This window comes from Schistocerca americana, chromosome 2 (genome assembly GCF_021461395.2).
Source record: "Schistocerca americana isolate TAMUIC-IGC-003095 chromosome 2, iqSchAmer2.1, whole genome shotgun sequence".
In the NCBI taxonomy this organism is placed as follows: Eukaryota; Metazoa; Arthropoda; class Insecta; order Orthoptera; family Acrididae; genus Schistocerca; species Schistocerca americana.
In genome coordinates, this window is record NC_060120.1 from 452,737,195 (window position 1) to 452,762,551 (window position 25,357).

The window sequence follows — 25,357 nt, forward strand, 5'->3', positions numbered from 1 at the left end:
ATCGAATGAAGAATAGAGCCACGGGTCGTCACACATCTGAAATGTAATGTCCACTGTTCAAAGTGCTGTCAATGCAAACAAGAAGTGACCGAGACGTGTAACCAATGGCACCCCATACCATCATCAGTATGGTGATGACGAATACATGCTTCCAATGTGTGTTCACCGCGATGTTGCCAGACACGGATGCGACCATCATGATGCTGTGGCCGGCCGGAATGGCCGAGCAGTTCTAGGCGCTACAGTCTGGAACCGAGCTACCGCTACGGTCGCAGGTTCGAATCCTGCCTTGGGCATGGATGTGTGTGATGTCCTTAGGTTAGTTAGGTTTAAGTAGTTCTAAGTTCTAGGGGACTGATGACTTCTGAAGTTAAGTCCCATAGTGCTCAGAGCCAGCCATGATGCTGTAAACAGAACCTGGATTCTTCCGAAAAAATGACGTTGTGCCATTCGTGCACCGATGTTCGTCATTGAGTACACCATCGCAGGCGCTCCTGTCTGTGATGCAGCGTCAATGGTAACCGCAGCCACGGTCTCCGAGCTGATAGTCCATGCTGCTGCAAACGTCGTGGAACTGCTCGTGCAGATGGTTGTTGTCTTGCAAACGTCCCCATCTGTTGACTCAGGGATCGAGACGTGGCTGCACGATCCGTTACAGCCATGCGGATAAGATGCCTGTCATCTCAACTGCTAGTGATATGAGACCGTTGTGATACAGCATGGCGTTCCATATTACCCTCCTGAACCCACCGATTCCATATTCTGCTAACAGTCATTGGATCTCGACCGACGCGAGCAGCAATGTCGCGATACGATAAACCGCAATCGCGATAGGCTACAATCCGACCTTTATTGAAGTCGGAAACGTGATGGTACGCATTTCTCCTTAACACGAGGCATCACAACAACGTTTCACCTGGCAACGCCGGTCAACTGCTGTTTGTGTATGAGAAATCGGTTGGAAAGTTTCATCTTGTGAGCACGTTGTAGGCGTCGCCACCGGCGTCAACCCTGTGTGAATACTCTGAAAAGCTAATCATTTGCATATCACAGTATCTTCTTCCTGTATGTTAATTTTCGCGTCTGTAGCACGTCAACTTCGTGGTGTAGCAATTTAATGGCCAGTAGTGTAAATAGCCAATATATATTTCATTCCACCACGAGCGGTCGGTAGTGGTCCCAAGACGTCCACCGATACAGTTTGAAGTGGCTGAATGGGAATGATTGAATGTAGAATGGTTTTGTTACTTCTATTGTTGACTTTTGCTTTCTGACAAATGTCACATGTTCTTACTATTTTTCGAACCATACGTTTAACATTCAGAATATAACACAATCTTTGTGTCGTTTCGGTGATATAATATATTGTTCTCTATTTTATAACAGTAGGTTTCGTTACCGTCTTGTTCTGTTATTATTGAGTGTTTTATTTTCTTCTGGATATGGTCTTCGTCTTGCAGCTGTCCTACTATTCCTATACAGGTGCATATATTCTCGACGGTATGGTTGTGACGTCATCAATAAAACTTTAAATTCGGACGCTTGCTCTACCATTTCTACTAGTTGTGACATTCCTACTGTAGACGTGACAATGCGTCGGCAATTATATTATCCTTTCCTTTGATGTACATTAGTCTTAGATCATATTCCTGTAGTACTAGTGCCCAAGTGCTAGTCTGGCATGTAATAACGTGCAAGTTAATAGGAAGCTTAAGGCCTGATGATTGCAGAACAAGTTTATCTGTTTTCCATAAAGATAATAATGGAATTTTAGGAGTGCCCAAATGACGCTTAGTGCATCCAGTTCCGTTACTGGATAGGCCCTTTCACACTTGTTAAGCACCCTGCTGGCGAAAGCTATTACCCTTATTTCACAATCCCCTTTGGTTTTTTCTAGTTGAAACAAACATGCTCCTAAACCATAGGATGAAGCATCAGTGTTTATACAAAAATCTTTGTTCATATCGGGATGATATAACAATTGTACATTTACTAAGGCTATATTGATATCTTTGTAGGCTTGCTGACATTCTTCGGACGGGATCAGTTCCAGGTAACGTTTTTACGAAATAAGGTGAGCTATGCTTCATGGTTGAGCAACAGATTCTGTACAAAACGTCACAAAAAGGAAACCAATCCGATGAATGATTTTTAACTGTTTTTTGTTTATAGGTTATGGGAATTCTTCAATTGCTTGGAGCTTTTTTTCGTCGGACATTATTCCAACTTAAGTTGTTTTCTCCCAGACTTGGATTTTTCAATATTTGCAGTAATACCTGCCTCTGCTAGTTTACTTAACACTCTCTCTAAAATTTATACGTGTTCTTTCCATGTGGGTGTGGCTACTAAAAGATTGTCCACGTAAAGAGTCACTTTTTCTAACAAATCTGCGCCTAGTGCTTGATCCAGTGCGGTAATGAATACTCCTGTGCTTACATTGAGTCCAAAGGCTAATACTCTAAAGTGGTAGCGCTTTCCGTTGAAAATGTAGGCACTATATATCTTAGATCCTTTCGTTAGTGGGATTTGTCAATAACTGCTTCGCAAATCTATCGAGGTCAGGTATTTTACACCATAAAACTTTTGTATTTGTTCCTCTAGGCTCGCCGGCCTTGTCCTCACGGGTATGATAATTTTATTTATGTTCCTCACGTCTAAGACAAGTCTAATTTTTCCACCGGGTTTGGCTACAGCTACTAGAGGACTGCTATATGGTGATAGGGATGGTTCTAGAATTCCCCATTGCACCATCTTTTGTGTTTCCTTGTTTACTGCTTCTTTTTTAGTCCATGGAACAGAATATGAAGCTTGGCAGTATATTTTGTGGGAAAACACATCTGTATTGTGCTCGTACCCTTTGACAATTCCAGGTCTTTCGGAAAATACTTCACTATAATAACTGTATAAGTTGTTGCTGTTGTGATCCGGTCAAATAATCTGATTCTTGTACTTTGCCGTCAATGGTTTTTGTCCAGCTAAATGTTTCATTAGGAACTACATATGCATAATACTCTTATTGTCCCCTTAAGTCGCTGCTTACTTGTAATATTGGCAGCCCTCCGCTTTTAACTTGTATGCATTGGCAATCTGTACCAGGGATACTTTCTGTTCGCACCAAATCCAGCACAATCTGTCTATTTTCATTCAAAATGCAAGTCTTTCCACTTGAGGTCAATTTGTGCCTTTCTTGAGCTAAGAAAGTCGCACCCCAGGCTGCAGGCCACTCGCAATCCTTTAACCACCAGAAAGGCACATTTTATGTTTTCCTTTCCGAGGCATGAATCTACCCACACCTAGTATTGAATGTGTTGTGCTTGTGCACTAATGGCTCCAGTAACACGACAGTTCTGTACTGGGTATGCAGTTTTGACTTAGGGTTTTAAAAAGATCGTAGCTCATGACATTTGTAGTAGCACCTGTATCTATATATACTTCTATCGGAATTTCACTGATTCTTGCTTTTACAATGGTGTGCACTACATCTACTTCTGTGTTACTACATTTGTTTGATTTGGTTAACAAATCCTGTTGCATACTATTTCCGTCCTGTTACCTCAGCAGTCGTACATTGTCTTGTGCATTACTTATAGATGTGCCCCCTATCTGTCCGTCGACCAACAATTGGGAGCTTATTGCGGTCATTTCTCATTTGACGGTCGCGCAATGTTATTGCTGCCTTCACCTGTCATCTCAACGATTCTTATGCTCCTGTTATTGTCTGTCCATGGTTGCAGTATGGCACTTGCATTCTGTATGGAATTGCGGTTGTCACATTGATAGGTATTACTGTTGACGGGCGGTGGTTGTGTCATTGAAGCTTGCATGCACTGCACCGGATAGTTATGGCTGTTCGCGTTATTACTTTGGTTAGGCCATTGACCATCGTTCGACCTGCATTTATTTTTCAGGTTGCTGTTGTTATTGTATCTGGGATGGTATCTTTCTTCCGAATCTACGTTTTTTATTGTAAGGTGTTTGACCATTTCCGTTTCTGCTATTCTGATCTGCATTTGGGTTTTCTTTGCCGTTGCTGTTGTTCTCAAAGTTGATGAGTATTAGTATTATTATTTCGATTCCCATATTTGCGTGACAAAAAGTTCCCGTTTTCTCGGTCCCTATTCGCCCTGCTTTCTTCTTACGATAGATCGATTTCATCTAATACAGATAAATATCTTTCCAAGTCATCTACGGGCACATTGATCAGTTTGTCACAAATATGACCTGACAATCGCAATTTTAATATCCTGATTACATCACGTGCTGATATGGGCTCATCCCAATATCTGGTTTTATTAATGTATTTCTCGAAATATTTTCGAAGCGTGCCTTGGTTTTGGTTGCATATCTGTGGGCTATAAACTTTGGTTCTAAGATGTTCTTGAATCGCTTTAGACCAATATCTTTCCAAAAATGATGTTTTGAACTGTGCTACATTATAACAATTGTCTTATTTTGTTTGCCCACAGGACAGTGTCACCCTGGATGTGTGCTACAATAAATTGGGTCTTTTGACGGTCTTTCCATATGCTACTACTTGTGGAAGGAGAAGCTGCCACCACCTGATTAGGAATAAGCTTACTTCCGTGAACATGCATATTTTCTTTTTCTGAATTATTGCTTGTTGATATGAACCGTACATGCCATTTCCTTTTCCACGAGTGTTCCTACACCGGCCATTTTACCATTGTGTTGAAGCGTTTGCGAATACACACGTTCGAGCTCAGAAATCCGATGGGGAAGGAAGTTGGCCGTGCCCTTTCAAAGGAACCATCCCAGCATTTGCCTGGAGCGAATTAGGGAAATCACGGAAAACCTAAATCAGGATGGCTAGACGCGGGATTGAACCGTCGTCCTCCCAAACCATGGGCTAAAGGCTTATGGATCCTGGGAAACCATCCTCCACGCAACCCATGAGAAGATTGGCATAGGAAGGAGCTATTCTGGTTTCCATGGCCATACCCTAATCTGTTTTTATGTCTGCCCCTTAAAGGCGAAGTAAGTGTCGGTAAGCATAAAGTTGATAAAGGTGAGCAGGAAGCATGTCAAAGATTTGGAATCAGATGGGTGCTGACTGACGAAATGTTCAACAGCAGACCGACCATGTACACGGGGAATGCTGGTATAGAGGGAGGTGGCATCAATGGTGACGAGCCAGGTGTGTGGTGGAAGTGGGACGTTCATGGATTTCAGACGATGTGGAAATGGTTGGCGTCTTTAATATAGCAAGAAAGTCTCTGTACTACGGGTTGCAGCTGTGGATCAACTGAGGCAGATATTCATTCAGTAGGTGTTTTGTAGCCAGGAACTATAGGATGGCCAGGATGATTGGGTTTGTGGGTCTTAGGAAGAAGGTAAAAAGATAGGGGTGCAGGGTTTGGACGGAGTGAGAAGTTGTATGGATTGAGGTGTTAGTAGTGAGGGGCCTGAGGTTCTAAGGAGGGACTGCAGGTCAGTTTGAATCACATGGATGGAATCTTGAAGGGAGGTGCTGTATGTAGAGGTATGAGACAGCTGCCGTAGGCCTTCACTAACATATGATTACTCCTGTCAGTCAAGAACCACGATGGTAAATCCTTTGTCTGCTGGGAGGATAATGATGGGGTCGTCAGCTTTTAGGGAATGAAGAGCTGGGAGTACTTCAAAGGACAGGCTAAGGGTCATGTTATAGGGACCTGAGGAATGGTTCCTTCTCACCCCATTCGTTAAGTTACCTCTGACCTCTGGCGACTTTTCTGAACACAGCCCCCTTTTTCTAAACTTCTCCAGCTCTTTTTCTTCACCCCTCTTCTTTACCCTTCAACTCTTCTGCTGGAAGCCACTGGCTTCAAAAGCTTGCATACCTAAAACGTTTTCTTTTTATGTCTGTTCTCCTGCTGACACTTGATGACTAAATTTTTTTTCTTCTTCATGAAGTTAGGCATTTTAACTGCATCGTCACGCTACATTTATTCACTAACGAAATTCATAATAAATAATACATCACAGTTTGAGAAGAATAGTAACACCTACAACACTAGAGGGAGAAATGACATTTATTACCCGTTATTAAAGTTGTTAGTGGTTTACAAAGGAGTTCAATATTCAGCAACATCATTTGGGCAATCACATAAAATGACCCACAAGTTGTGAATCTAGCCTAATGTAATTGCTCCTGGACAACTCTCATTCCATTGACAAATTTTTATTTAAAAGCTAGTAGCAAGTAGGAAAGTACAAGTTTTTGAGTGTAGTTGCACGAGTAGGAGTAAGGAATAATATGTTCCCTAATGTTAACACCAATCGTGTATATATATCCTGTAAACTAACTCTCTCTCTCTCTCTCTCTCTCTCTCTCTCTCTCCCCCCCCCCCCCCCCCCCCCCAATGCTCCAATGTAATGAAAGTAATTAATTCCCGAAGTCTTGTTAAGATTTACAATACAACATTGATATCAAAGGGAGAAATTGACGATGCATTGAATCAATATTGAAGTTGACTAATACATGGAAAAAAAAAAATTGAAGTTCTCAATTAGATACAATAATTTATTTTCCATCTCAACAACAGGCACTACAAAATATACGAAACTTAAGTCTTGTGAAACTCAAGCTACAGAAGAATGGAACTTTTAGGAAGCTCTCAATGTATATATTATAAATAGTTACATAGGAATGGAGGTATCACATTTGTTGATGTGACAAAGTGTCTAGCTGCAAAAATAGAAATGGACGCACCCACTAATGCTGGAAACTTACCTAGTAATTACTGCTTCTTGAAGCGTACCACAATAATATCACAGTTACGCTTGACACTAAAGTTTGCAAGCTTCAGGCTCCTTCCAAGCATTGGAAAATGTATATAAAACTGATAGCCCTACTCCAACCGATACAATTTTAAGTGCTGCATTGGTTCAGAAAAATCAGTGTCAACTGAATAAATAGCTATACTTTCACCAGTATCAATTTTTACATCTAGCACTTTGCAACAACAACCCTGTCATTGTCATCATTGTCATTATATTATCGTCATCACCACCATCACACTGACCAGTAAAACAGAGATCAGTTAAAGTTGTTCCTCGTTTTGTTTCGTTCAGTCATCATCAAAAATTTCTTATAAAAAGGGAGGCACTGCATCATTATAACCCATTTATAATAAAATGGGAAGGATAATTACCTTACAATAATTTATTGTGTACAAATTACTGCACATAAGCTGTATCACAAATGTTCATATTACAACTATTCATATTACAAATATAAAACAAATGGTTCACTATATACACAACACTTGCAATATGCACTAGTTACTGTCCGTCAACTGTCTACTTGCTGCACCAATAACAGTATATTTCCTTTACTTTCCTGCTGCTACTCTCTTCATGTGATTAAGGGCACTGCCTGCCTTGAACCATTGTATCTGCTGTTCGTTCATTGTGTGATTCAACTGTATCTGCTCTTTCTTTCCATCTGCATGTTTCACTTCTGCTGTTACAGGCTGAAACAAATAGCAATATTTACAATTCTGTAGGCATTTACATATTTTTAAAATATGTCAATACAAAGTGACAAAAATGACAAATAAATACTACTACTAAACTATCATATCTATATGTACATCCTGCAAAACACTGAAGTGCATGTCAAAGAATGCTTCCCGCTTATCACATTAGGATTGCCTTCTGTGCCATTCAGTTATGGAATGCATAAAGAATAACCTATCCAGGGTGTAATTTATTTATTAATTAAATTCTGGCTTTCAGTTGCAGGAGAAATATATAGGAGGAGTCTAGTAATTCCTGGAGTCGTCACATAATGCTGATCCTTGAAACACTGAGTGACTTGTGGGACAGTTGGCGTCTAAATATGTTGTAAGGTTTTAGACACACACACACACACACACACACACACACACACACACACAAAGAAATAGCCTAGGATGGTTTGCATGAGATATCCTTCTTAGACTTAGTTTATTTTCCAGGTAACCAACCAAATTGAATGCAATCATTCAATATCATGCCCAAACAAACAGTTATTCCCAGGTATTTGTACAAGTTGGAGTCTAAAGACATTACATTTTTGCATTTTGCAAATTGCAGAATTTTACATTTCTGAACATTCAAAGCAATTTGCCAGTCTCTGCACTACTTTTGAATCTTCTTAATATCTGGCTAAATATTTCTGCAGCTATTCTCAGCGAGTACATTATAGGTAACTGTGTAATACGAAAAAATGTGAGGTTACTCTTAATATTGTCTTACAGGTCAGGAAACACTGCAGCTGCCTGACTGCCTTGACCCAGGGCTTTCAGCCACATGAGGTAAGTGCAAGTTGGGATTCATGTGACCGATGTTTTTCAGAACCTATGCCGGCCTGCATGTAGGTCGTTCTGATTGATATAGGTCATTCTCTCTGACCTTACAATATGTTCTAAAATCCTGCAACAGACATACGACAAGGACACTGAAAGATAGCTCTGTGAATAACTTCTGAACTGTTTCTTATGGACTGGTGTGAGCTTTGCCTTTTCCTACTATTACATACAAAATTTTTGGTTGACGAGTCTTTGGTGTATTACGGTTAAAGAGGGGGGCTAACTCTGTCACATATTTATATCACTACGTGACTAACCCAAGGCACAGTAAACTGCTCCCAGTTGCAGATTGCCTACATAACAGCTTCCATGGGATACAAGAACTTTATTTTCAGTATGTCATAATTTTTGACCAAATTTAAAATGCTGCCATAATCTACTGATTAAAGAGTTATAATTTTACATTACAGGTTTAACCCAGCAAAACAAGTATTGCATTTAGAAACTGTGCATATGTCTTAAGCCAGCACAACCAACAGCATGCAAATGTCTTGACTACATTCATAAAATACTACAGAATGAAAGGATTTATTAAGTTCCAACATACTGAAAACACAGCTATACAGAACTCTTTCTTGCTTATACACTTAAGATCAAATATTTAACACATTAAATCACTTGTAAAGTAATCAGACTTTTGAAACTGTTTTATACCTGGAAGCTTCACTGGCTGCGTAAAGCATCTGACAGGGAACCTAGAGCTTGGCTCAGTTTTAGCAATTTCAACTGCTTCTCAATTGACACAAATTAATCCCCTTTGCAGTGGTGTGGCAATTAAATTGTGACACCGCTAATGGAAATTCATTCTATGAGGGGAAGTCAAACAAAAAACCTTAAATATTTTTTTCCTGAGCAGAAGTGGAATAGAAATGTATAATTTTTGGACATAATCTCCCTGTCGTACAACAACCTTCCTCCGATGCATAGGAAGTACATCGATTCCTCTGGGGAGGGGGGGAACTTTTTCTGCGCTTGTGCACAGCCACTTGAGCACCAGCAGCTGCGCCTCTTCATCTGAACGAAATTTCTTCCCTCCCATCATCTCTCTTAGAGGTCCAAACATGTGGCAATCACTCAGTGCGAAGTCTGGTGAGTCACGTTGGATGTGGCAGAGTATAAAAGTGCAGGTCATCGGTGGTTGCAAGTGTTGCATGGGCAGTACAAGGCTGAGTATTGTCATGTTGCAAAATAACACCCGTAGTCAGCAGTCCATGGTGCTTTGAATGTACTGCAGGCTAAAGCAAATGACTGTGTCCAAAACTTCTTGAGTTTTGGTAATGAGGAATGGCATGACTCCTTGCCTGCTCTCTTTTGTTTTGATTTGGTGGAAGTGTAATCATGTTTCATTTCCTGTAAATGATTCTCGCAAAGAAGCCACAACCTTCAGTTTCTGAGTGCCGCTCAAGTTCTTCGCAGATGTCAACCTGTTGCTCTTCCAGTTCTAGAGCAAGGTGCTGTGGCATCCATCTAGCAAACACTTTGAGAAACTTAAAGACTTCATATTTATGGCTATTTCATTCATTGTCACATGGCTTCAACTGCCACAGTAGTTGGGTGTCACAAGGTGCTATGCTGGACATGAATGCTGAGCGTCTGTCACAGAAATCGTGCCATGTCTGACTTTTCTACTCCACTCGCACACTTGCAGCAGTGATTGACATGTGTCCCCATACTGGAACTTCATTTGCTGATGGATTTCAATAAGTTTCATACCTTTGCTGCTCAGAAAAGGTATGACAGAATGCTGCTCTTCCTTGGTGTATGTCACCAGATGGGAAACCATTTTGAAGAGGTACTGTGGACACATTTCACTAGTCTGTAGTATGTTGCCACCTTGCAAAAAGGGACATTTGAAGAACAGAATTCAGAATTTCTGCTTTTGCTTTGCTATTCTGTGCTACTCAAGAGTGTCTGGACATTAAACTTGGTGCCACTCATAGCCTTCACATACGATCAGAAATTTTTAGATTTTGTGAGAGTTCTTTAGAAAAGATTCTGTCATGGTTGTTACTGAAGGCATTACAATTTCCCCTTTACAGCGCCAAACATGATCCTCTAAGCAATGCTCCATTTATACTTCTGTGCTTTCTTTTGTACTCCCATTGAAAGGATCCCTTGACATCCACTCACACACCACTCTCAGTCAAGTGTATGAGTGGTGACAAATTCTGTATTTCCTGTAATGTGGACAGCATAGTACCTTAGCTGCATTTGGTATCCCTGGTACATGTCTCGGTATGTTTCTTAACACACCCATTTGCAGTATGTTCCCGTCACTTGATTTGCAGGTGCTTACAGATAGCGACTATTTCATCTCATGCCCAAGAATAACATTCATAGTGGGGCTGCACTGTAAACAATTATAAATTTATTTTGTCGATTATCTTAATTTTGTATCAGTTATAACACAAGTCCCTGTTAAGAACTGATTCAAATACACATAACATTTCTGTGTGATATATCTCCTTTTGTTTATGAGTATGAAGATACTCTGAACATGCTGTTGCCTACTAACTACAGTTGGCCATGTTTATTGCACCGAAACAACTGAACAACTGTTTGTACTGACTAAGGCCATCAGACATACTGAAATAGCTACTTCAACCAGCCACCATGCCATGGCTCTTTAGAAAGTGAAGTAGTAGTAGTAGTAGTAGTAGTACACTCCACTAGTTAGGTTCAAGCCGCAGGAGGTTTAACAGACTGGAAACAGCAATTTAAAGGGTGCAACACAAAGTGTGCTTGAATTGTGATTAACTTGCTATCTTTAACGTTTATCTCTTAAACATATTTAAGACAATATCTTAATTCTGCAGTGTCAATGAACTGATGAATGGTTCACTTTCACTACAAACTGTACATCTCAATACATGCTAGTAAATGTATTACTTAATACATGGACATCTTCCAGATATCAAAAATTTTGTTGATTATGATTAAGTTGTAGGTTATTATTTTACTGATGTACAAATATTTAATAAATGTGTTTAGAAATTATTTCTAGAAATATAAAAAAGTGAAATAATAAAGTAGTTCAAAATAAGAATAAAACCACTAGAAATTGTGTTAAACATATTCTGTTCAATTTTGAGGGGATCTTATGAAATTGTTAAACTTATTATTATTAATGTTATTTACATAATGTGTGTGTGTGTGTGTGTGTGTGTGTGTGTGTGTGTGTGTGTGTGTCATTAACATGACTGCTTGAATTGCATTTTTCACCCATGTGCAGTAAATGTGATAAATAGTGAATATAAACTTCTATTTATCATCTTACTTATGTACAAATATAATTAAGTAACAGCATACTTTTCCTCGGAACTGTAAAACTTATCAATCCTTTCAATGGTTGTGGTTTTACACACCGGCGTAGCATTTCCAGGCACTTTAGAAAACGAAACTCTGGGGGAAAAGCACGTTTTGGAAAGATGTCTGATGTGCAGCAACATGTACACTGCATATTTTTGTATTACGAAAGTATAAATTCGAATTCCACCAAACACTGCATGTTACTTTCCGAAGAACTGAAATCGAGATTGCGATGCGTTTTTGTAAGCCAGTCGTAGCTGATGTCAAGCGATCTCGCCAGCCGATGACAGCGTATATTCAGAGCATAGCACACATGATGTAGTCAGCCAATAGCAACATCACTTAAGTAGTGCGAACACACAAATAGGAAAAGTAACAGTTTAAATTAATATACATAGTGTTGATGTAAGAAAAGAAAAGTTTTTACGTATAATATTGGTCTCTTAAGATTAATAAGCTGCAAGAAAAGCTAAGCTTTCAAACATAATGTTGATCTTTTTTGCGCATGTTGCACTTTAAGATACATCACACAAATGTGCCAGTAAAATTTGTAACAATGACATATATGTCTGATCTTCTGGGCTCGCAAATATTCTAAATGGTCATCGTCAAAGATTTTATTCTTGAAAGAGTCAAACGCTCTGTGATTTAAATAATTCATCAGACATTCGTGCACAGAGTTCATCTTGCGTAAAAAGAAATTTACTTTGAAAGTAATGGTTTCCAAACAACCATTCGGAATATTTTCTCGCGACCTGTTAGAAACAGGTTCATTTCAGCAGTTGCCAGATAGCGCTGGAACAGGCTTCACTGCGCTTGCGCAGCTACAGTGACGCAGGAAGCCTGTATGTTTGCATTTGTAAAACATTGAAAGATCTTACAGTATGTCATAAAAGAAACTAGACATTAGAGGATACTCCAAGAGCATGGGAATTTTGTGAACCATAATAAAATGCATCATTTGGCTTAAAGTGCACATCTGTATGTCCAGATTCAGATGTAAATTTTCTTGGAGTACCAGTACTGTATTATCTCATGTTTGGTTCTTTATTAAGGCATAATCCCATACGTGCTAGAAGATGAAAATGTGAACTTGAAATGCAATGAATAGTTGAAACTGGCCAATAGTGTGGAATGAAACACTTTGATCAAATAAATTGACTGCCTCAACAGAAAATATTTCTCTAACAAACCGACAAAAATAACTTAATTGTTCTGCAAGGCGATTAACGCTTGACTCTCAGACAGGTGGAAACAAAATAAAATCTGAAACTAATTACATATTTTAGCCTTCCGTAGTTATGTGAATGTATTTTAATTCATTTGATAGCTCCCGGTCACAGAAATCCGATTTGTTTTCATTTGACGTGAGAGCAATAAACAAAGAGGAAACAGCAAAATCACTTAACGTAAACACGGGTCACGTGTAAGACAAGTTATCTGGTCTTAAGTGTGCCAGAGTGCAGTGCCACACCTCTTCACACAGCATTCTTCCATCGCATGTCTCTGTATTTAACTCTGTGGAATTCCAACCTGTAATATTTTGTAATGGGTGCCATCAAACTATATTCATGCCAGTGGAAATTAAAATGTCCTGTGGAACCTTTCCTGCTCCCAATCGGCCGGTTTGACATCCTGTCCCTCTTTAAAAAAATCTCACAATTAATACTGAATGGGATTATTTGTAACCGGCAGAACAAGAACTCTTCAGAAAATCTGCAGTCTTTACAGCATATTAGCTAATAACTTGCTGTTTTGTGTGAAATAAAATTAAATATAGGATACTTTAAACGAGTAAAGACAAGAGACAAGCAAGACAGTAGAACACATTTCTTCAACCCTTAAGTCCTAGCTTTTTTTCTCTCTAATCTTGCCACAGCTTTATATGGCGTACTTTACTTTCTGGGAAAGAATCTATTACCTCATCAAAGTCCGTCAATGTTTTGCTACATGAAAAAACAAAATGACGTTGTCTAACACTAGAAAAGCTGTTGATACAAATAGTACCCAAGACAGGTGTGGTTTCTCGATCTGATTACGTGTATTTTGTCACTGTCTGCAAGATAAAATGAAATACGCCTGCCTAATATTGCAGCAATTGTTACACACACCACATGAACAAGACTGTTTTGGCACAAACGGTCATTTTTATAACACCACGGAATATAATTCATGAAGTACCAGTATCAAATGCCTATTAGGCCTACTACAAGAAAAACGCTTTATGTTAGGAAATAGTCTCACATTTCATTCATACACTCTGGTTTCTGAAGCATGAGATTGAAACGTAGTAGTACGGAATTTTTATATAAATTTGGATATTCTATCGTGCTTTGTGCGAGTCCCTGTTTCTTCTCCTTCCACATTCTAACAAACAATCTTGTCATTACTAATTCTCTAACTATTCCTGCCGGTGTCAAAACTTATTCTTCAGTTAACTTCCCTAACCCTGCCACAATCACCGGTTTAGTTACCCCGCATTTATTCTCCGGTTAGGTGGTGTTATGTGTTCGTACAACACGTTTTGCGCGCTACTCCCAGAACAGAACTTACGCGGCTGCTAGCCAGGGACTGTATCACCGGCCGTTAGAAGTGTAGCGGTCTGGCCAAATATTTTCTGTCAAAATTTCATTTTCTTGGATACACGGAGGAGACAATACAGAATCTTTTTCGCCTGTTGTTCCCGTTCGCCGTTTATTTCCACTGTGGTAGTCTGAATCTATGGAATTCGCTAGTAGTTATAACAACGGTGATCATTTGCAAACCCTGTCAACCACATAAACAGTAATTGGCCGTCTCTTGACTGCAGGAAAGTTTATTTCTAGATGCGACAGGATTCTCCTGGTAGACACATCACGTACACTATGCACGCATTCAAAAATCAACTTACGATTCTTTCAGAAATCAACTTAGAATTTGTTCAAAAACCAACAGGGATGTGTTCAAAATCATGTGGGTAATCAATAGGCCAACGTGCGAACTGCCGCCTGGGGCAGATACAGAAGTTTGTCCTCGACCCCTAGTTCCAGGCCTGTTGCGCATTTGTGAATCTGGCAGCTTAGGCGCACCAGTAAAATTTTTCCAGATGGCATCTGGCTGCCTGCTGCTATTGCTTATACAGCTAACTGCTGCGCTTCTCTAGCCAGTAATGGGAGAAAGTACTACTCATACGCGACTCAACTGCACATTTGCATAAGCTCGATCGCAACTCCTCAAGCGAATCTAATGTAAACAGTTGTGACGTCACGCTCATCAGAGGCAATTTGTTGTTATGAAACATTGCATAGTCTTCCTAAAGCCTTCGACACATTTTGCTTGGCAGATGCTTGTATGAGCACTGTGTTTTGTTGTTGTGTATGCTGCATTTCCTTTGCAACTTCAGTTTTATTTTCTTTTTTTTTGCTGCAGTATTATTCTGCAGTAGTGAGATACAGTAATATTCTATGTTAGAGTATTGGTTATTACCAGTCAAAGTTACAAAAATTTAACTGAAAACTAAAACAATGAAAAATTCCCGGAATTCTAAAAAATTCCCGGGTTTTTCCTGGTTTTCGACGGGATGAAAAAATTCCCGGGTTTTTCCCGGATCTCCCAGTTGTCCCGGGTCGTATACGCCCTGTTCATTACTAATATCAATACACAGCAGGAAATTAAATCAAATAATCTTCTGCATGACACAGGAACAATTTATACCTCAACAAAACAACCATGCCAATACTATGAAGAAGATATAATGGAGATCACGAAATAAGACGAGTCCAAATAATTATTTACAACTTTCTGATTGAAATTTAGATTCAAGTTCTAATATGTTATCCTTTTGCTTCCGCTCTTTAAGCAGTTGAACAGTGAGCCAAATTATTTCACTATTAAATTTAGGTTTGCAAAAAACAATTTTTTGTTGTCTATAAAAATGACTAGGGTTAGAAGTTTGAGTTTAATGAGGAAGAAATTATAAAAGTAACTGGATCCTTACCTTTCCTGGTGCAAGATTTTTAAGACCAAGAAGTGAAATCTTATCTGTAGGTTGTATCTTGTCATAGTCTGCAGGATTAGCAAATGTGAGTGGCAATAGACCCTGCTTCTTCAGGTTGGTCTCATGGATACGAGCAAATGACTTGACAATGATGGCTCGACCACCCAGATGGCGGGGTTCCAGGGCAGCGTGTTCCCTGCTGCTTCCTTCCCCTGAGAAACATTTAATGTCAAGTCACATAAGGAATAGCATTCTACTTAATTTCTAACACAGAAGACATGCTTACACACTCTCAAACTTTCTTATTTAATATGTGAAAACAAAAAATGGCAAGAACAGATACATCTGACACCAGAGATTTAAAATTACTTTGCTGAAACAACAAGCTCTGGATTATGTCTCCATTTCGACACTGACTGATCAGTTTATGACATAGTAGTATATGGACTACCAAAATGATCCAATACTGTTGGAAACAATCTAGCAGGTAAACATATCACGGTGAGGAGACCACTCGTTTCATTTAGCATAATGAAATTTTCATTTAACACTATGAATACTGATAAACAAATGCTGTGTACAAACTCTTGGAGCTGTTGAGAGATCCACAGTCATATCACCAAACATGACATCCTTTCACTGTGTTCTTATCAGTCCATCAGTATCCATTCTTCAGTAAAAGTCCTTCAATTTATGCTGCCATTACAACTGCGCAATCATTTTTCATGCCTCTATTCAGAATTATTACCTACTGAACTAAAATTAGGGAACTTCGGAGCAAGATTGTCCCATGGTTCAGACTATCCTGTGTTGACACACCATCACCCCCGTAACTCACAATTATTGATTTACCTCTGTTTCAGCAAACAAAGACATGCTGTATAATGACATTATCCTCAACTCATTAATATCTGAAAAAAAGAGTGAAATATTAATCACGAAAAAAAAAAGCAAAAATCAAGATGACAAATGGAAATTATGATCTCTGTCTCACTTCTGTTTTCCCTCGTGAAGGAAAAATTATCTTGCCACCCCTCTCCTCTATGAAATGGCAAGAAGAGATTGTTACAATGTAACGTGAAGGCTTCTGTATGCCTTGTGACAACAGAGAGAAAACAAACTGGAGCTGATGGAATAGTCACTGCAACAACTCATTACCAATTGCTGCTTTAATGCCAATCCACTGCACAGTGTAAATAACTGAAAAGTAATGGATATGGTTTCTAGTGAAAGAGTTCCTGGCCATTATTATTTATCTCCAGAATTACCTGGGGCCCACTGACTTTCACTTCACATTTTAATAGCTATCGATCATCTTTTCTTTTTTCTTTTTACACACTGTATATCTTGCCAGCAATACACTATGGAATATGTTATAAGTGAACTGGTAGTTCACTTGACTCTTTGACAGCATTAAGCAAACAAGTTAAGGTTTTTTGGGGACAGTCAACTATATCTGCCCTTGCTCAACTGATTACAGTGTTGTTCTTCCACATTACTTAAGTTCTGGGTCGAACATCCATAGCACCTAAACGTTAAACACTACTCACTGCATTCCTTCCTACTTCACTTAGCAGCAAAGAGCTTACTTCCTTCTGGGAACTGGATCCTAACACCATAACCCATCCGAGTTCTAAGTGACATTACAAACAACAATATGGGAAGGCTAGATTGCTACTCACCACATACAGGTGGTGTTGAGTCACAGACAGATGCAATGAAAAAGAACACTAGAAGTATTTCAGTTTTTGGACAAAGTCCTCCTTTGGAAATAGAAATGCATGCATGCAAAAACACATATGGCCACGGTCACCAGGCATTAAACCCCTACTGCAACTGCCTCTGATGTGAGTAACTGTCTAGTTGGGAAGCAAAGAATAGGTGTGGAGTGGGGATACAGAGGAATAACAGCGTAGAGATGGGAGTAGATGCTAGTTGCTACCTGTGGGAACATGCAGGAGGATAGGGCTGCCAGGTGCAGTGTTGGGAGTAGGAGGAGGGGGCCAAAGGGGAGGAAGGAAAGTACAATGTAGGTGCATTGGCAGAATAGAAGTACTGAGCAGGAGCAGGGAAGGAGATAGGCAGGTGGAGAACATGGATATTCTCCCTGGTCTTCCACCTGCCTACCCCCCTTCCCTGCTCACTTGCTAGTACTACACATGCCTTCTATCCTGTTAATGCACCCATACTGTCCTTTCCTCTTTTCTACTTCTTTCCTCTCCATAACCCCCCCCCCCTCCACACACACACACACACACACACACACACACACACACACACACACACAGCCCCTCAATACCACTCCCAGCAACTCTATCCAGTCCCCAGCACATCCCTGGACACACCAACAGGCACCACTAGCAGCTTCCCCTACTCCTACCCTGCTATCCTCCTCCATCCCTACCCCACACCTATTCTTTGCCCCCACTCTACCCACCCCAGCTAGATTCTTGTTAATGTCAGGTTATGTTGCAGCAGTGCTTTAGTCCCTGGAGACAGCGGCCATATGTGTGTGAGTTGTTCTAATGTGTATGTGTTCCCTACGTCTGAAGAAGAAGTTTATCCTAAAGCTGAAATATTTCTAGTGTTCTTTTACACTGCGACTCCAGGCCTCTTCTATGTGGTGAGTAGTTCTCTATCCTTTCGTACTGCGATACCAGTGTTTCACATGATTGCTGTAAAAGAGTCTTAACAAGGTACGAGATACCAGTTAAGGATACTACTACTCACCATAATTCTCATCTCCAACAGCTACCCATCTTACACCCTTCGCTTTGTAGGCTCTCGCAACATCTGGGACTGGTCCCCATTCACCAGTAAGTTGATTTTTCACTTTGTTCATTTCACCATTATCAGCATTCACAGCTCTAAAATTCGAGAAATAATCAATCAACCAATCACTAACTTATGTGCTTCATTACAACAACACTACAAAAGTAATTTACAAGGGCCAACCACAAAGTGAAGAACATTCTGCCATACCAAGATATTCTTTAATAATAATACCGAAACTGAATGGACATGTTTCGGCACATACTTTGTCTACTGTTTCACATTGTTGCCTCCGATATTAAGGCACTTCTTGTACCTTGACATCACTTTGTGTATGCCCTCATTATACCATGTGGCTGCCTAGCTATTCAAGAAGGCCACTACAGCATCCTTGAGGTCTTCATCATTTGTGAAGCATTTACCAGCAAGGTTTCCTTCAGTTTTGGCAAACAGGAGAAAGTCCGAACATGCCAGGTCTGGACTGTATGGAATATGCTTGAAGATGTCCCACTGGAATTTCTCATACAGCAAGGCTTGTGTCTGCTGGGCAGTACACAGACATGCAGTGTCATGCAACAAAAAAATTCCATGCGAGAGCTTCCTGCTTCAGCAGTTCCGGGAAGCCCAATGAAAACATTCAGGGGTGTCACAGTGTGCATCACTATTGACTGTTGTGTTGTGGGGCATGAAATCGATGAGTAGTGCCCCTTCACTGTCTCAGAATACAGAAGCCTTCAGTTGTTGAGTTGATTCAGTTGGTCTTAACTCGTGTGGCTCCTTTGGTGACTGGCAATGATGCCACTCCATAGATTGTCACTCCATTATGAGGGTGTTATGAGTAACCCAGAGTTCTTTTCACATAACAATCTGTTCAATGAACATGTTGCCATCCCTTTCTTAATATGCCAAGAAAGCTAATGCAGCTCCCATTCCTGCAGCTTTCTGGTCAGCTGTGAGCAACTGTGGAACCCACCATGCACAAATTTTGTGACATCCCAAGTGCAGAGTGACAATTTCATGCACAATTGAACAAGACATTTCCTGACATTCTTCATGCATGTTGCTACTTGTTAATCTTCTATTATCTTAAATGATGCAAACCATCTCGTGTTTCAGCACATCTGTGATGATGAAGGGCCACCCTGATCTATCTTTATCATGAACATTTGTTCTTCTGTTCTTAGACATTATGCATCGCTTTTGGACACTGGCTACATTCATTAAACTTTTGAAGTAAATGATAAATCTGCAATGAATGTCACAGAGTCTAATATTTTCCACCTGCAGAAACTGAATAACACCTCGCAACTCTCAGTTGGTGAGATTCATAGTCAGCATAGCCATGATCACAGCTATCTCTGCACTTACCGTGTAACCAGGTCCTACTTACAACCACATGCAGTGACTGTCCGTATCACAATAAACCAAAAACAGTGAGTGGCTGCTGCAACACAGATGCGTGGACTGTGACACAAACGTTCTTTACTTTCTGGATGGCTCTTATACCTAAGGTTCAAAAATATAAACTAATTCTTGCAATATTTTTATGTAGTTGTTCAACTTATTGAGAACGTATAAAAAGACTAAGAGAAGTACTTTAAAGAATTTTTTAAATTAAACTTTTATGAAGCTTGCTTGAGAATAATATATATAAACACTGCTTACAGGAGAACATTTATACAAAACTCTTCTCCTGTTACAACACTACCAAATGAATATACATTACAGTCATTATCATTCAACTCAGCTTGCTCAGAAATTGACATCACCTATTTTATTGTGTGCTCCCACAACTCGTTAACTGATACTTACATGTTTGGTTAAGTTCATAAGCTTCCTGTGTAACCAAGATTAATATTGATCTTGACATTTTATGCATCATTGAGGAGAAATGAACAAAAATTTGCTGCTTTCGTCTGTTACGGTCCCTTTCTCTCCTTTCACAATATTGCAGAGGGTGTTACAACATAGCTACTATAATTTACTACAACCAGCACTAAAGTCATGCATACTCTGAATTGCAGCATGAAGCATGAATTACTGCATGCACACACACCCACACCCAGTAGTTACTGCTTCCCCCCCCCCCCCCCCCCCCCGCCCCACCCCCCCACCACCACCCAATTGAGGACATTTAAAGTGTGACAAAATGTAGGGATTAGAACATACTGATATGTGATTCATCCTGAAATACTGTTTATGCAGCAATAAAATTACATAACATTATCTGAATATATATTTGCGTGTGTGTTAAAAGTAATCTGAAAATGGTTGCTGATGACAACCAAAATCTGTAATGTTGTGAAGTTACCATGCAATCTTGTTAATGAATAAAATAATATTTTTAGGGCATTACCACAATTTTCCAACCAACCTTTCACAGTATTATTGAGCTGCTATCTTTCCTGAAAGCTTGTTTTAATATAGTATCTGCTTTCTATTCTTATTTTTTCTCCAGTTTTAGAAAGAAAGCGAACTTAATGATTTATGAATATCTTACCCTATGAACATGTTATTCGAAATGTTATCGAGATGGCCACGATACTTCAGCCATGGGCCTGCTGCAGAGATGTGATCAGTTGTGCACTTGCCCTTTACCTGTAACAATGAAAATTGTGTGTCTTTAGCCTATATTGATATTAAGGTCCTTGTTTGATTACAAAAGCAGAAGCTAGTAGAGAAAACAAAAATAATACAGTCAAGCAAGGACACTAGTGACGTATACACAATGGTGAAAATATGAAGAGAGAACTGTACAAAATAATACTTTAAGTTAATACTTCATAAACTGTCAAACTTCAAATACAAGAAGCTTATTTACTTATTTACTTATTTATGTTCCACCCTCTTAAACCACTGGACTAATTTCAACCAAACTTGGTAAACATATCACTTAATGTCTGGAGATAAACACTGTGGGGGTAAGACCTACCTAACTTCAGATGGGCAGGGGTGGGGGTGAAAAGGAGAGGAACAGAGAAGGAGAAAAGAACAGTGGGTGTGCCAACAGACAGCAGTGCACATTGGGGGTGAAGCGAAGGAAATCATGAGGAAGTGACAGGACAAAGGGGGCAGAAATGGGTGGAGGGTACGGGGAGAGTAGGTTACTATACGTTGAGCCTGGGATGACTTTTGGGAGTGGAGAATGTGTTGTATGGATAGCTCCCGTCTGCACAGGTTAGGAAAGCTGGTAGAGGAAGGACAATCCAGATGGCTCCAGTTGTGAAGCAAGCACTGAAATTGGGTACAAAATCTAAAAGCTGCATATTGTGCCACATGGTGATCCATTTTGCTCTTGATCACAGTTTGCCAGTGCCCATTCATGCTGGTGGACAGCTTAGTCATACCAACATAAAAATCTGAGCAATGATTGCAGCAGAGTTGGTATGTAACATGACTGCTCACACTGGTGGGAAGAGGAAGTGCTGGGTGGGTGGACTAGGCAGGTCTTGCATCTGGGTCTCCCACAGGGATATGATACTTGTGGCAAGGTGTTGGGATTGAGAGTTGTACAGGGACAGAATAGGATGTTGTGGAGGTTAGGTGGGTGGCAGCATGCCACTTTAGGAGGGCTGGAAAGGGTCTTGGGTACGAAATACTGATGAGAGATGTGGTTCAGCAGTTATAGTCTTGGGTCACACGATGTGACAAAGGAGACACTATTTTGTAGCTGGTTCTTGGGGATGGCGGGAGGTTTGGGGTTTGTTGGGGATCTGACACAGGAAATATGTTTGAGGATTAGGTTGGGGAAATAGTGTATCTGTGATGGCCTTTCTGTAACATTCAGCATACTATGCAAGGGAGCTCCCCGTTACTGCAGATATGCTGTTCCCGGGTGGTCAGGGTGTATGGGAGGGATTTTTTGGTGTAGAAGGGATGACAGCTATCTAAATGCAAGTTGTTGGTTGGTTGGTTGGTAGGTTTAACATGGACAGAGGTGTGGATGGAGCCAGCAGAAAGGAGGTGGTCAGTTTCCAAGAATGTTGGGTTGAGGATGACCAAGTGAAAGAGATGGGAGAAAAGGTGTTGAGGTTGTAAAGGTATGAAGCTAGGGGGCCCAGGTTCAGATCATTAAGATATCATCAATGAACCTGAACCAGAAAGAGGTTAGGGGTTTGGGGATGCTAGGAAGTCTCATCATCATGTCTGTCTGCAACTCAATGTTTCATCTTTATTGTGAGTAGCAATCTATGGAGGTTTGACACAGCTGCACTGTTGTTTGTAGCAACACTGTGACTACACCACAAGAGAAATTATTGTGCGTGTTGGAATTTGTGCAAAATGAAGTTACTGTTCAAGTGCAATGTGCATCCCACCATCAATTCAGCAAGAAGCCATCTCTGCATAAGCAGATTTATGACTGGTATACGAAATTCTTGGAAGTTGGTTGCATATGAAAAGGGAAGAGCACTGGTTGGTGACGCACATCTGATGAAAATATCGAGCATATCCGAGATGCGTCCACGACAGATAGGTGAGGAACTTCAAACTTCCTCAAATTAATCAATGTTTCATTTACTGGGTAAAGCAAACTGCCATAATATAAGAATTTGTGGGTCACAAATCCTGGCATCATCGTTGAATATGAAAGAGACTCACCAAAACTGAATGTGTTTCATGTTGTTTCTGTTTACAAAGTTTATGGACTTTTCCTTTTTGCAGAGTAACTGACACAGGAATGTAATACCCGGACATGCTGTAAAACTTGTTGTTTCCTCACTTTCCAATAATTGCATTTTTATGCATGACGGCACTCCATTTCATTTTCACCTTGAGGTGCAGTGATGTTTTAACACCACCATGCCATAACACAGGAATTTCCAGAAGTGGACAACAAGATCTTTTTTTTTTATTGCTTTTGGCTTCCCAGGTCACCAGACCTCATACCTAGCAATTTTTTTTCTGTGGTGGTACATAAAAGAATCTTCGTCCCACCTATGGTATCTGCCCTTCAAGAACTGAGAAACTGAACTGATGAAGCTGTCCATTCAATAAACAGAGACCTGCTGAATCGTGTATGGAATGAAATGTACTATCATTCTGGTGTTTCACTAAGTGCTTCTGTTGAGTGTATGGTATTGTGTGATTGAATGTGTGTGTGTGTGTGTGTGTGTGTGTGTGTGTGTGTGTGTGTGTGTGTGTGTGTGTGTATGTGTGTGAAACTTTAACCTTCCTCTATTCAATGACATGTGCAAAGAGTTTCCTTTTTTCCATAGTTCACCTGTAATAAAATCAGTTCTTTCCTTCTGAATCACCCATTACTTTATTGTTAGTATTTGCTACATATCACTGTTACAAAATACTACTGCTTGAAAACTACCATTCACTCTTTAACGCCACAATCCAAATATTTCTACTCTGAGCACTATCATTGCACTTTTTTTCATTAGTTTCCTCACTAAGCACCCTTGCTCCACCCCAGTCACACTTCCTTGTGTGTTGAAACCGTTCAGAGTTACTTTTTGCCCTACTCTACCTCCCACCAACACAATGTGTTATCTGCTAGATAAGATACAGATATCAGCAATGTTTCTACTGCAGCAAACAATACAATTAATTCTACTATCACTGAATCACATTTATGAAATAACCCAAACTGGTTCAGTGAACATACTGTCAGACTGTTCAACCAATGGTCGCTGACTTCAGTTTCTTTCTCCTGTTTTGTCTGTAAAATTGTTAAATCTCCTCTTTTGTGAATAGATACACAATCTTATGTCTGTATTTATTCAACACTTCACAATACATAATTTATACTCATCTTTCATCACGAGAATGGAATGTTCTCATAAATATGGCAACTAATTGCTCCTAGCTGTGTTAAAGTTCAATTTTGTTTAAATGTAGCCAGAAATGTTGTGATCAAATCTTCTCTGTAAATATTTTGCATGGTATTCCAGTGGCCCATTTCCCAGTTAATTCTAGTAAACTGTCTCCACCCTCCCATATCTGCTCCAAAACTCTGCATTAACATATCTATCTATGTAGCCTTTCAATTCTTTCTTCTGTGATCACATTCCTCTGTTCCAGCTCACTCCCACCTTGATTCAAATTATAATTTCTGCAGTACCTTAAACCGAATACCATACTGGTTGTAGCTCATGCTGAGTATTTCTTGTTATGGTCCTTTATCTGTGACCTTTTCCAGTTCCTGAATCCTCAAACTGACATTGTCCAGCACTGGCATTCCCAAAGAAAGAACTGTCCTCATCTCTTCCACGTTAGGTTTATTTATTATCTTGTCAGTGAAACAACAGTTTCAATGCTCTTTCCTTTCCTTTCCTGGTAAGGCACAGTGTATGATATTACAAGCAGTCAAGTCATTGTTACACCAGCCAATATTCCAGCCTTCCAGCCATTTAAATGGTGTAAACCTGTCATATCTGCTAGGACCATGTCCAAATTTGTCCCACCCTTCCTTTGTAAGTTCGAAGAGTTCAAGATACAGTCATTATTTTTCAAATGAGTTCAATGATGGTCTCTTCCAGTTCTCTTCTGCTCAGTATGGCGCCTCAGTCCCAATACTGATTTAGCATATGTATTTATGTATAAATAAGAGACTTCAACTTTCAGAATGACAAACTTCCTGTCAGGGAATAACTGCATGGAAATGGTTAATGAACTAGTCGAAAGAGTAGAGCAAAATTATATTTTAAAGCAATTGTTGTCTAGTACCCAAACCTTAACATTAAAGTTGGCGACATCCGAATTCATTGAATCCAAGAAAGATTGCAGATAGAGATGATTATAGTAACACAATGTTGAAATTGTGAAAGATTAGGTTGCTTGCTATTGTTGGCTAACTGTCTGGAAAACTGAACAATGAAACAGAAAGCTGTCATCACCAAAATTTACAGTGTGGACCCCTTCTATGATCATATGAAGGCATAAGGCTGTTGTTGGCTTCATGATTTATTAATTATGCATGGAAAGGAAGGGAGGAAGA

The 25,357-nt window shown here is 39.8% G+C and overlaps 1 protein-coding gene across 1 annotated transcript in view; it reads right to left on the bottom strand.

The window, feature by feature from the left end:
* Positions 1 to 6,502: 6,502 nt before the first annotated feature.
* The window catches only part of LOC124596628 (probable aconitate hydratase, mitochondrial), a 120,172-nt gene continuing 101,317 nt past the window's right edge, over positions 6,503 to 25,357 (bottom strand). Inside the window, exons 12-15 of the mRNA XM_047135857.1 lie at positions 20,912 to 21,009; positions 18,370 to 18,506; positions 15,640 to 15,851; positions 6,503 to 7,475 (exon numbers count right to left, since the gene is read on the bottom strand). Coding sequence (XP_046991813.1) covers positions 7,335 to 7,475; positions 15,640 to 15,851; positions 18,370 to 18,506; positions 20,912 to 21,009 — 588 coding nt within the window. The 3' untranslated portion in view covers positions 6,503 to 7,334. The remainder of the gene's footprint in view (positions 7,476 to 15,639; positions 15,852 to 18,369; positions 18,507 to 20,911; positions 21,010 to 25,357) is intronic.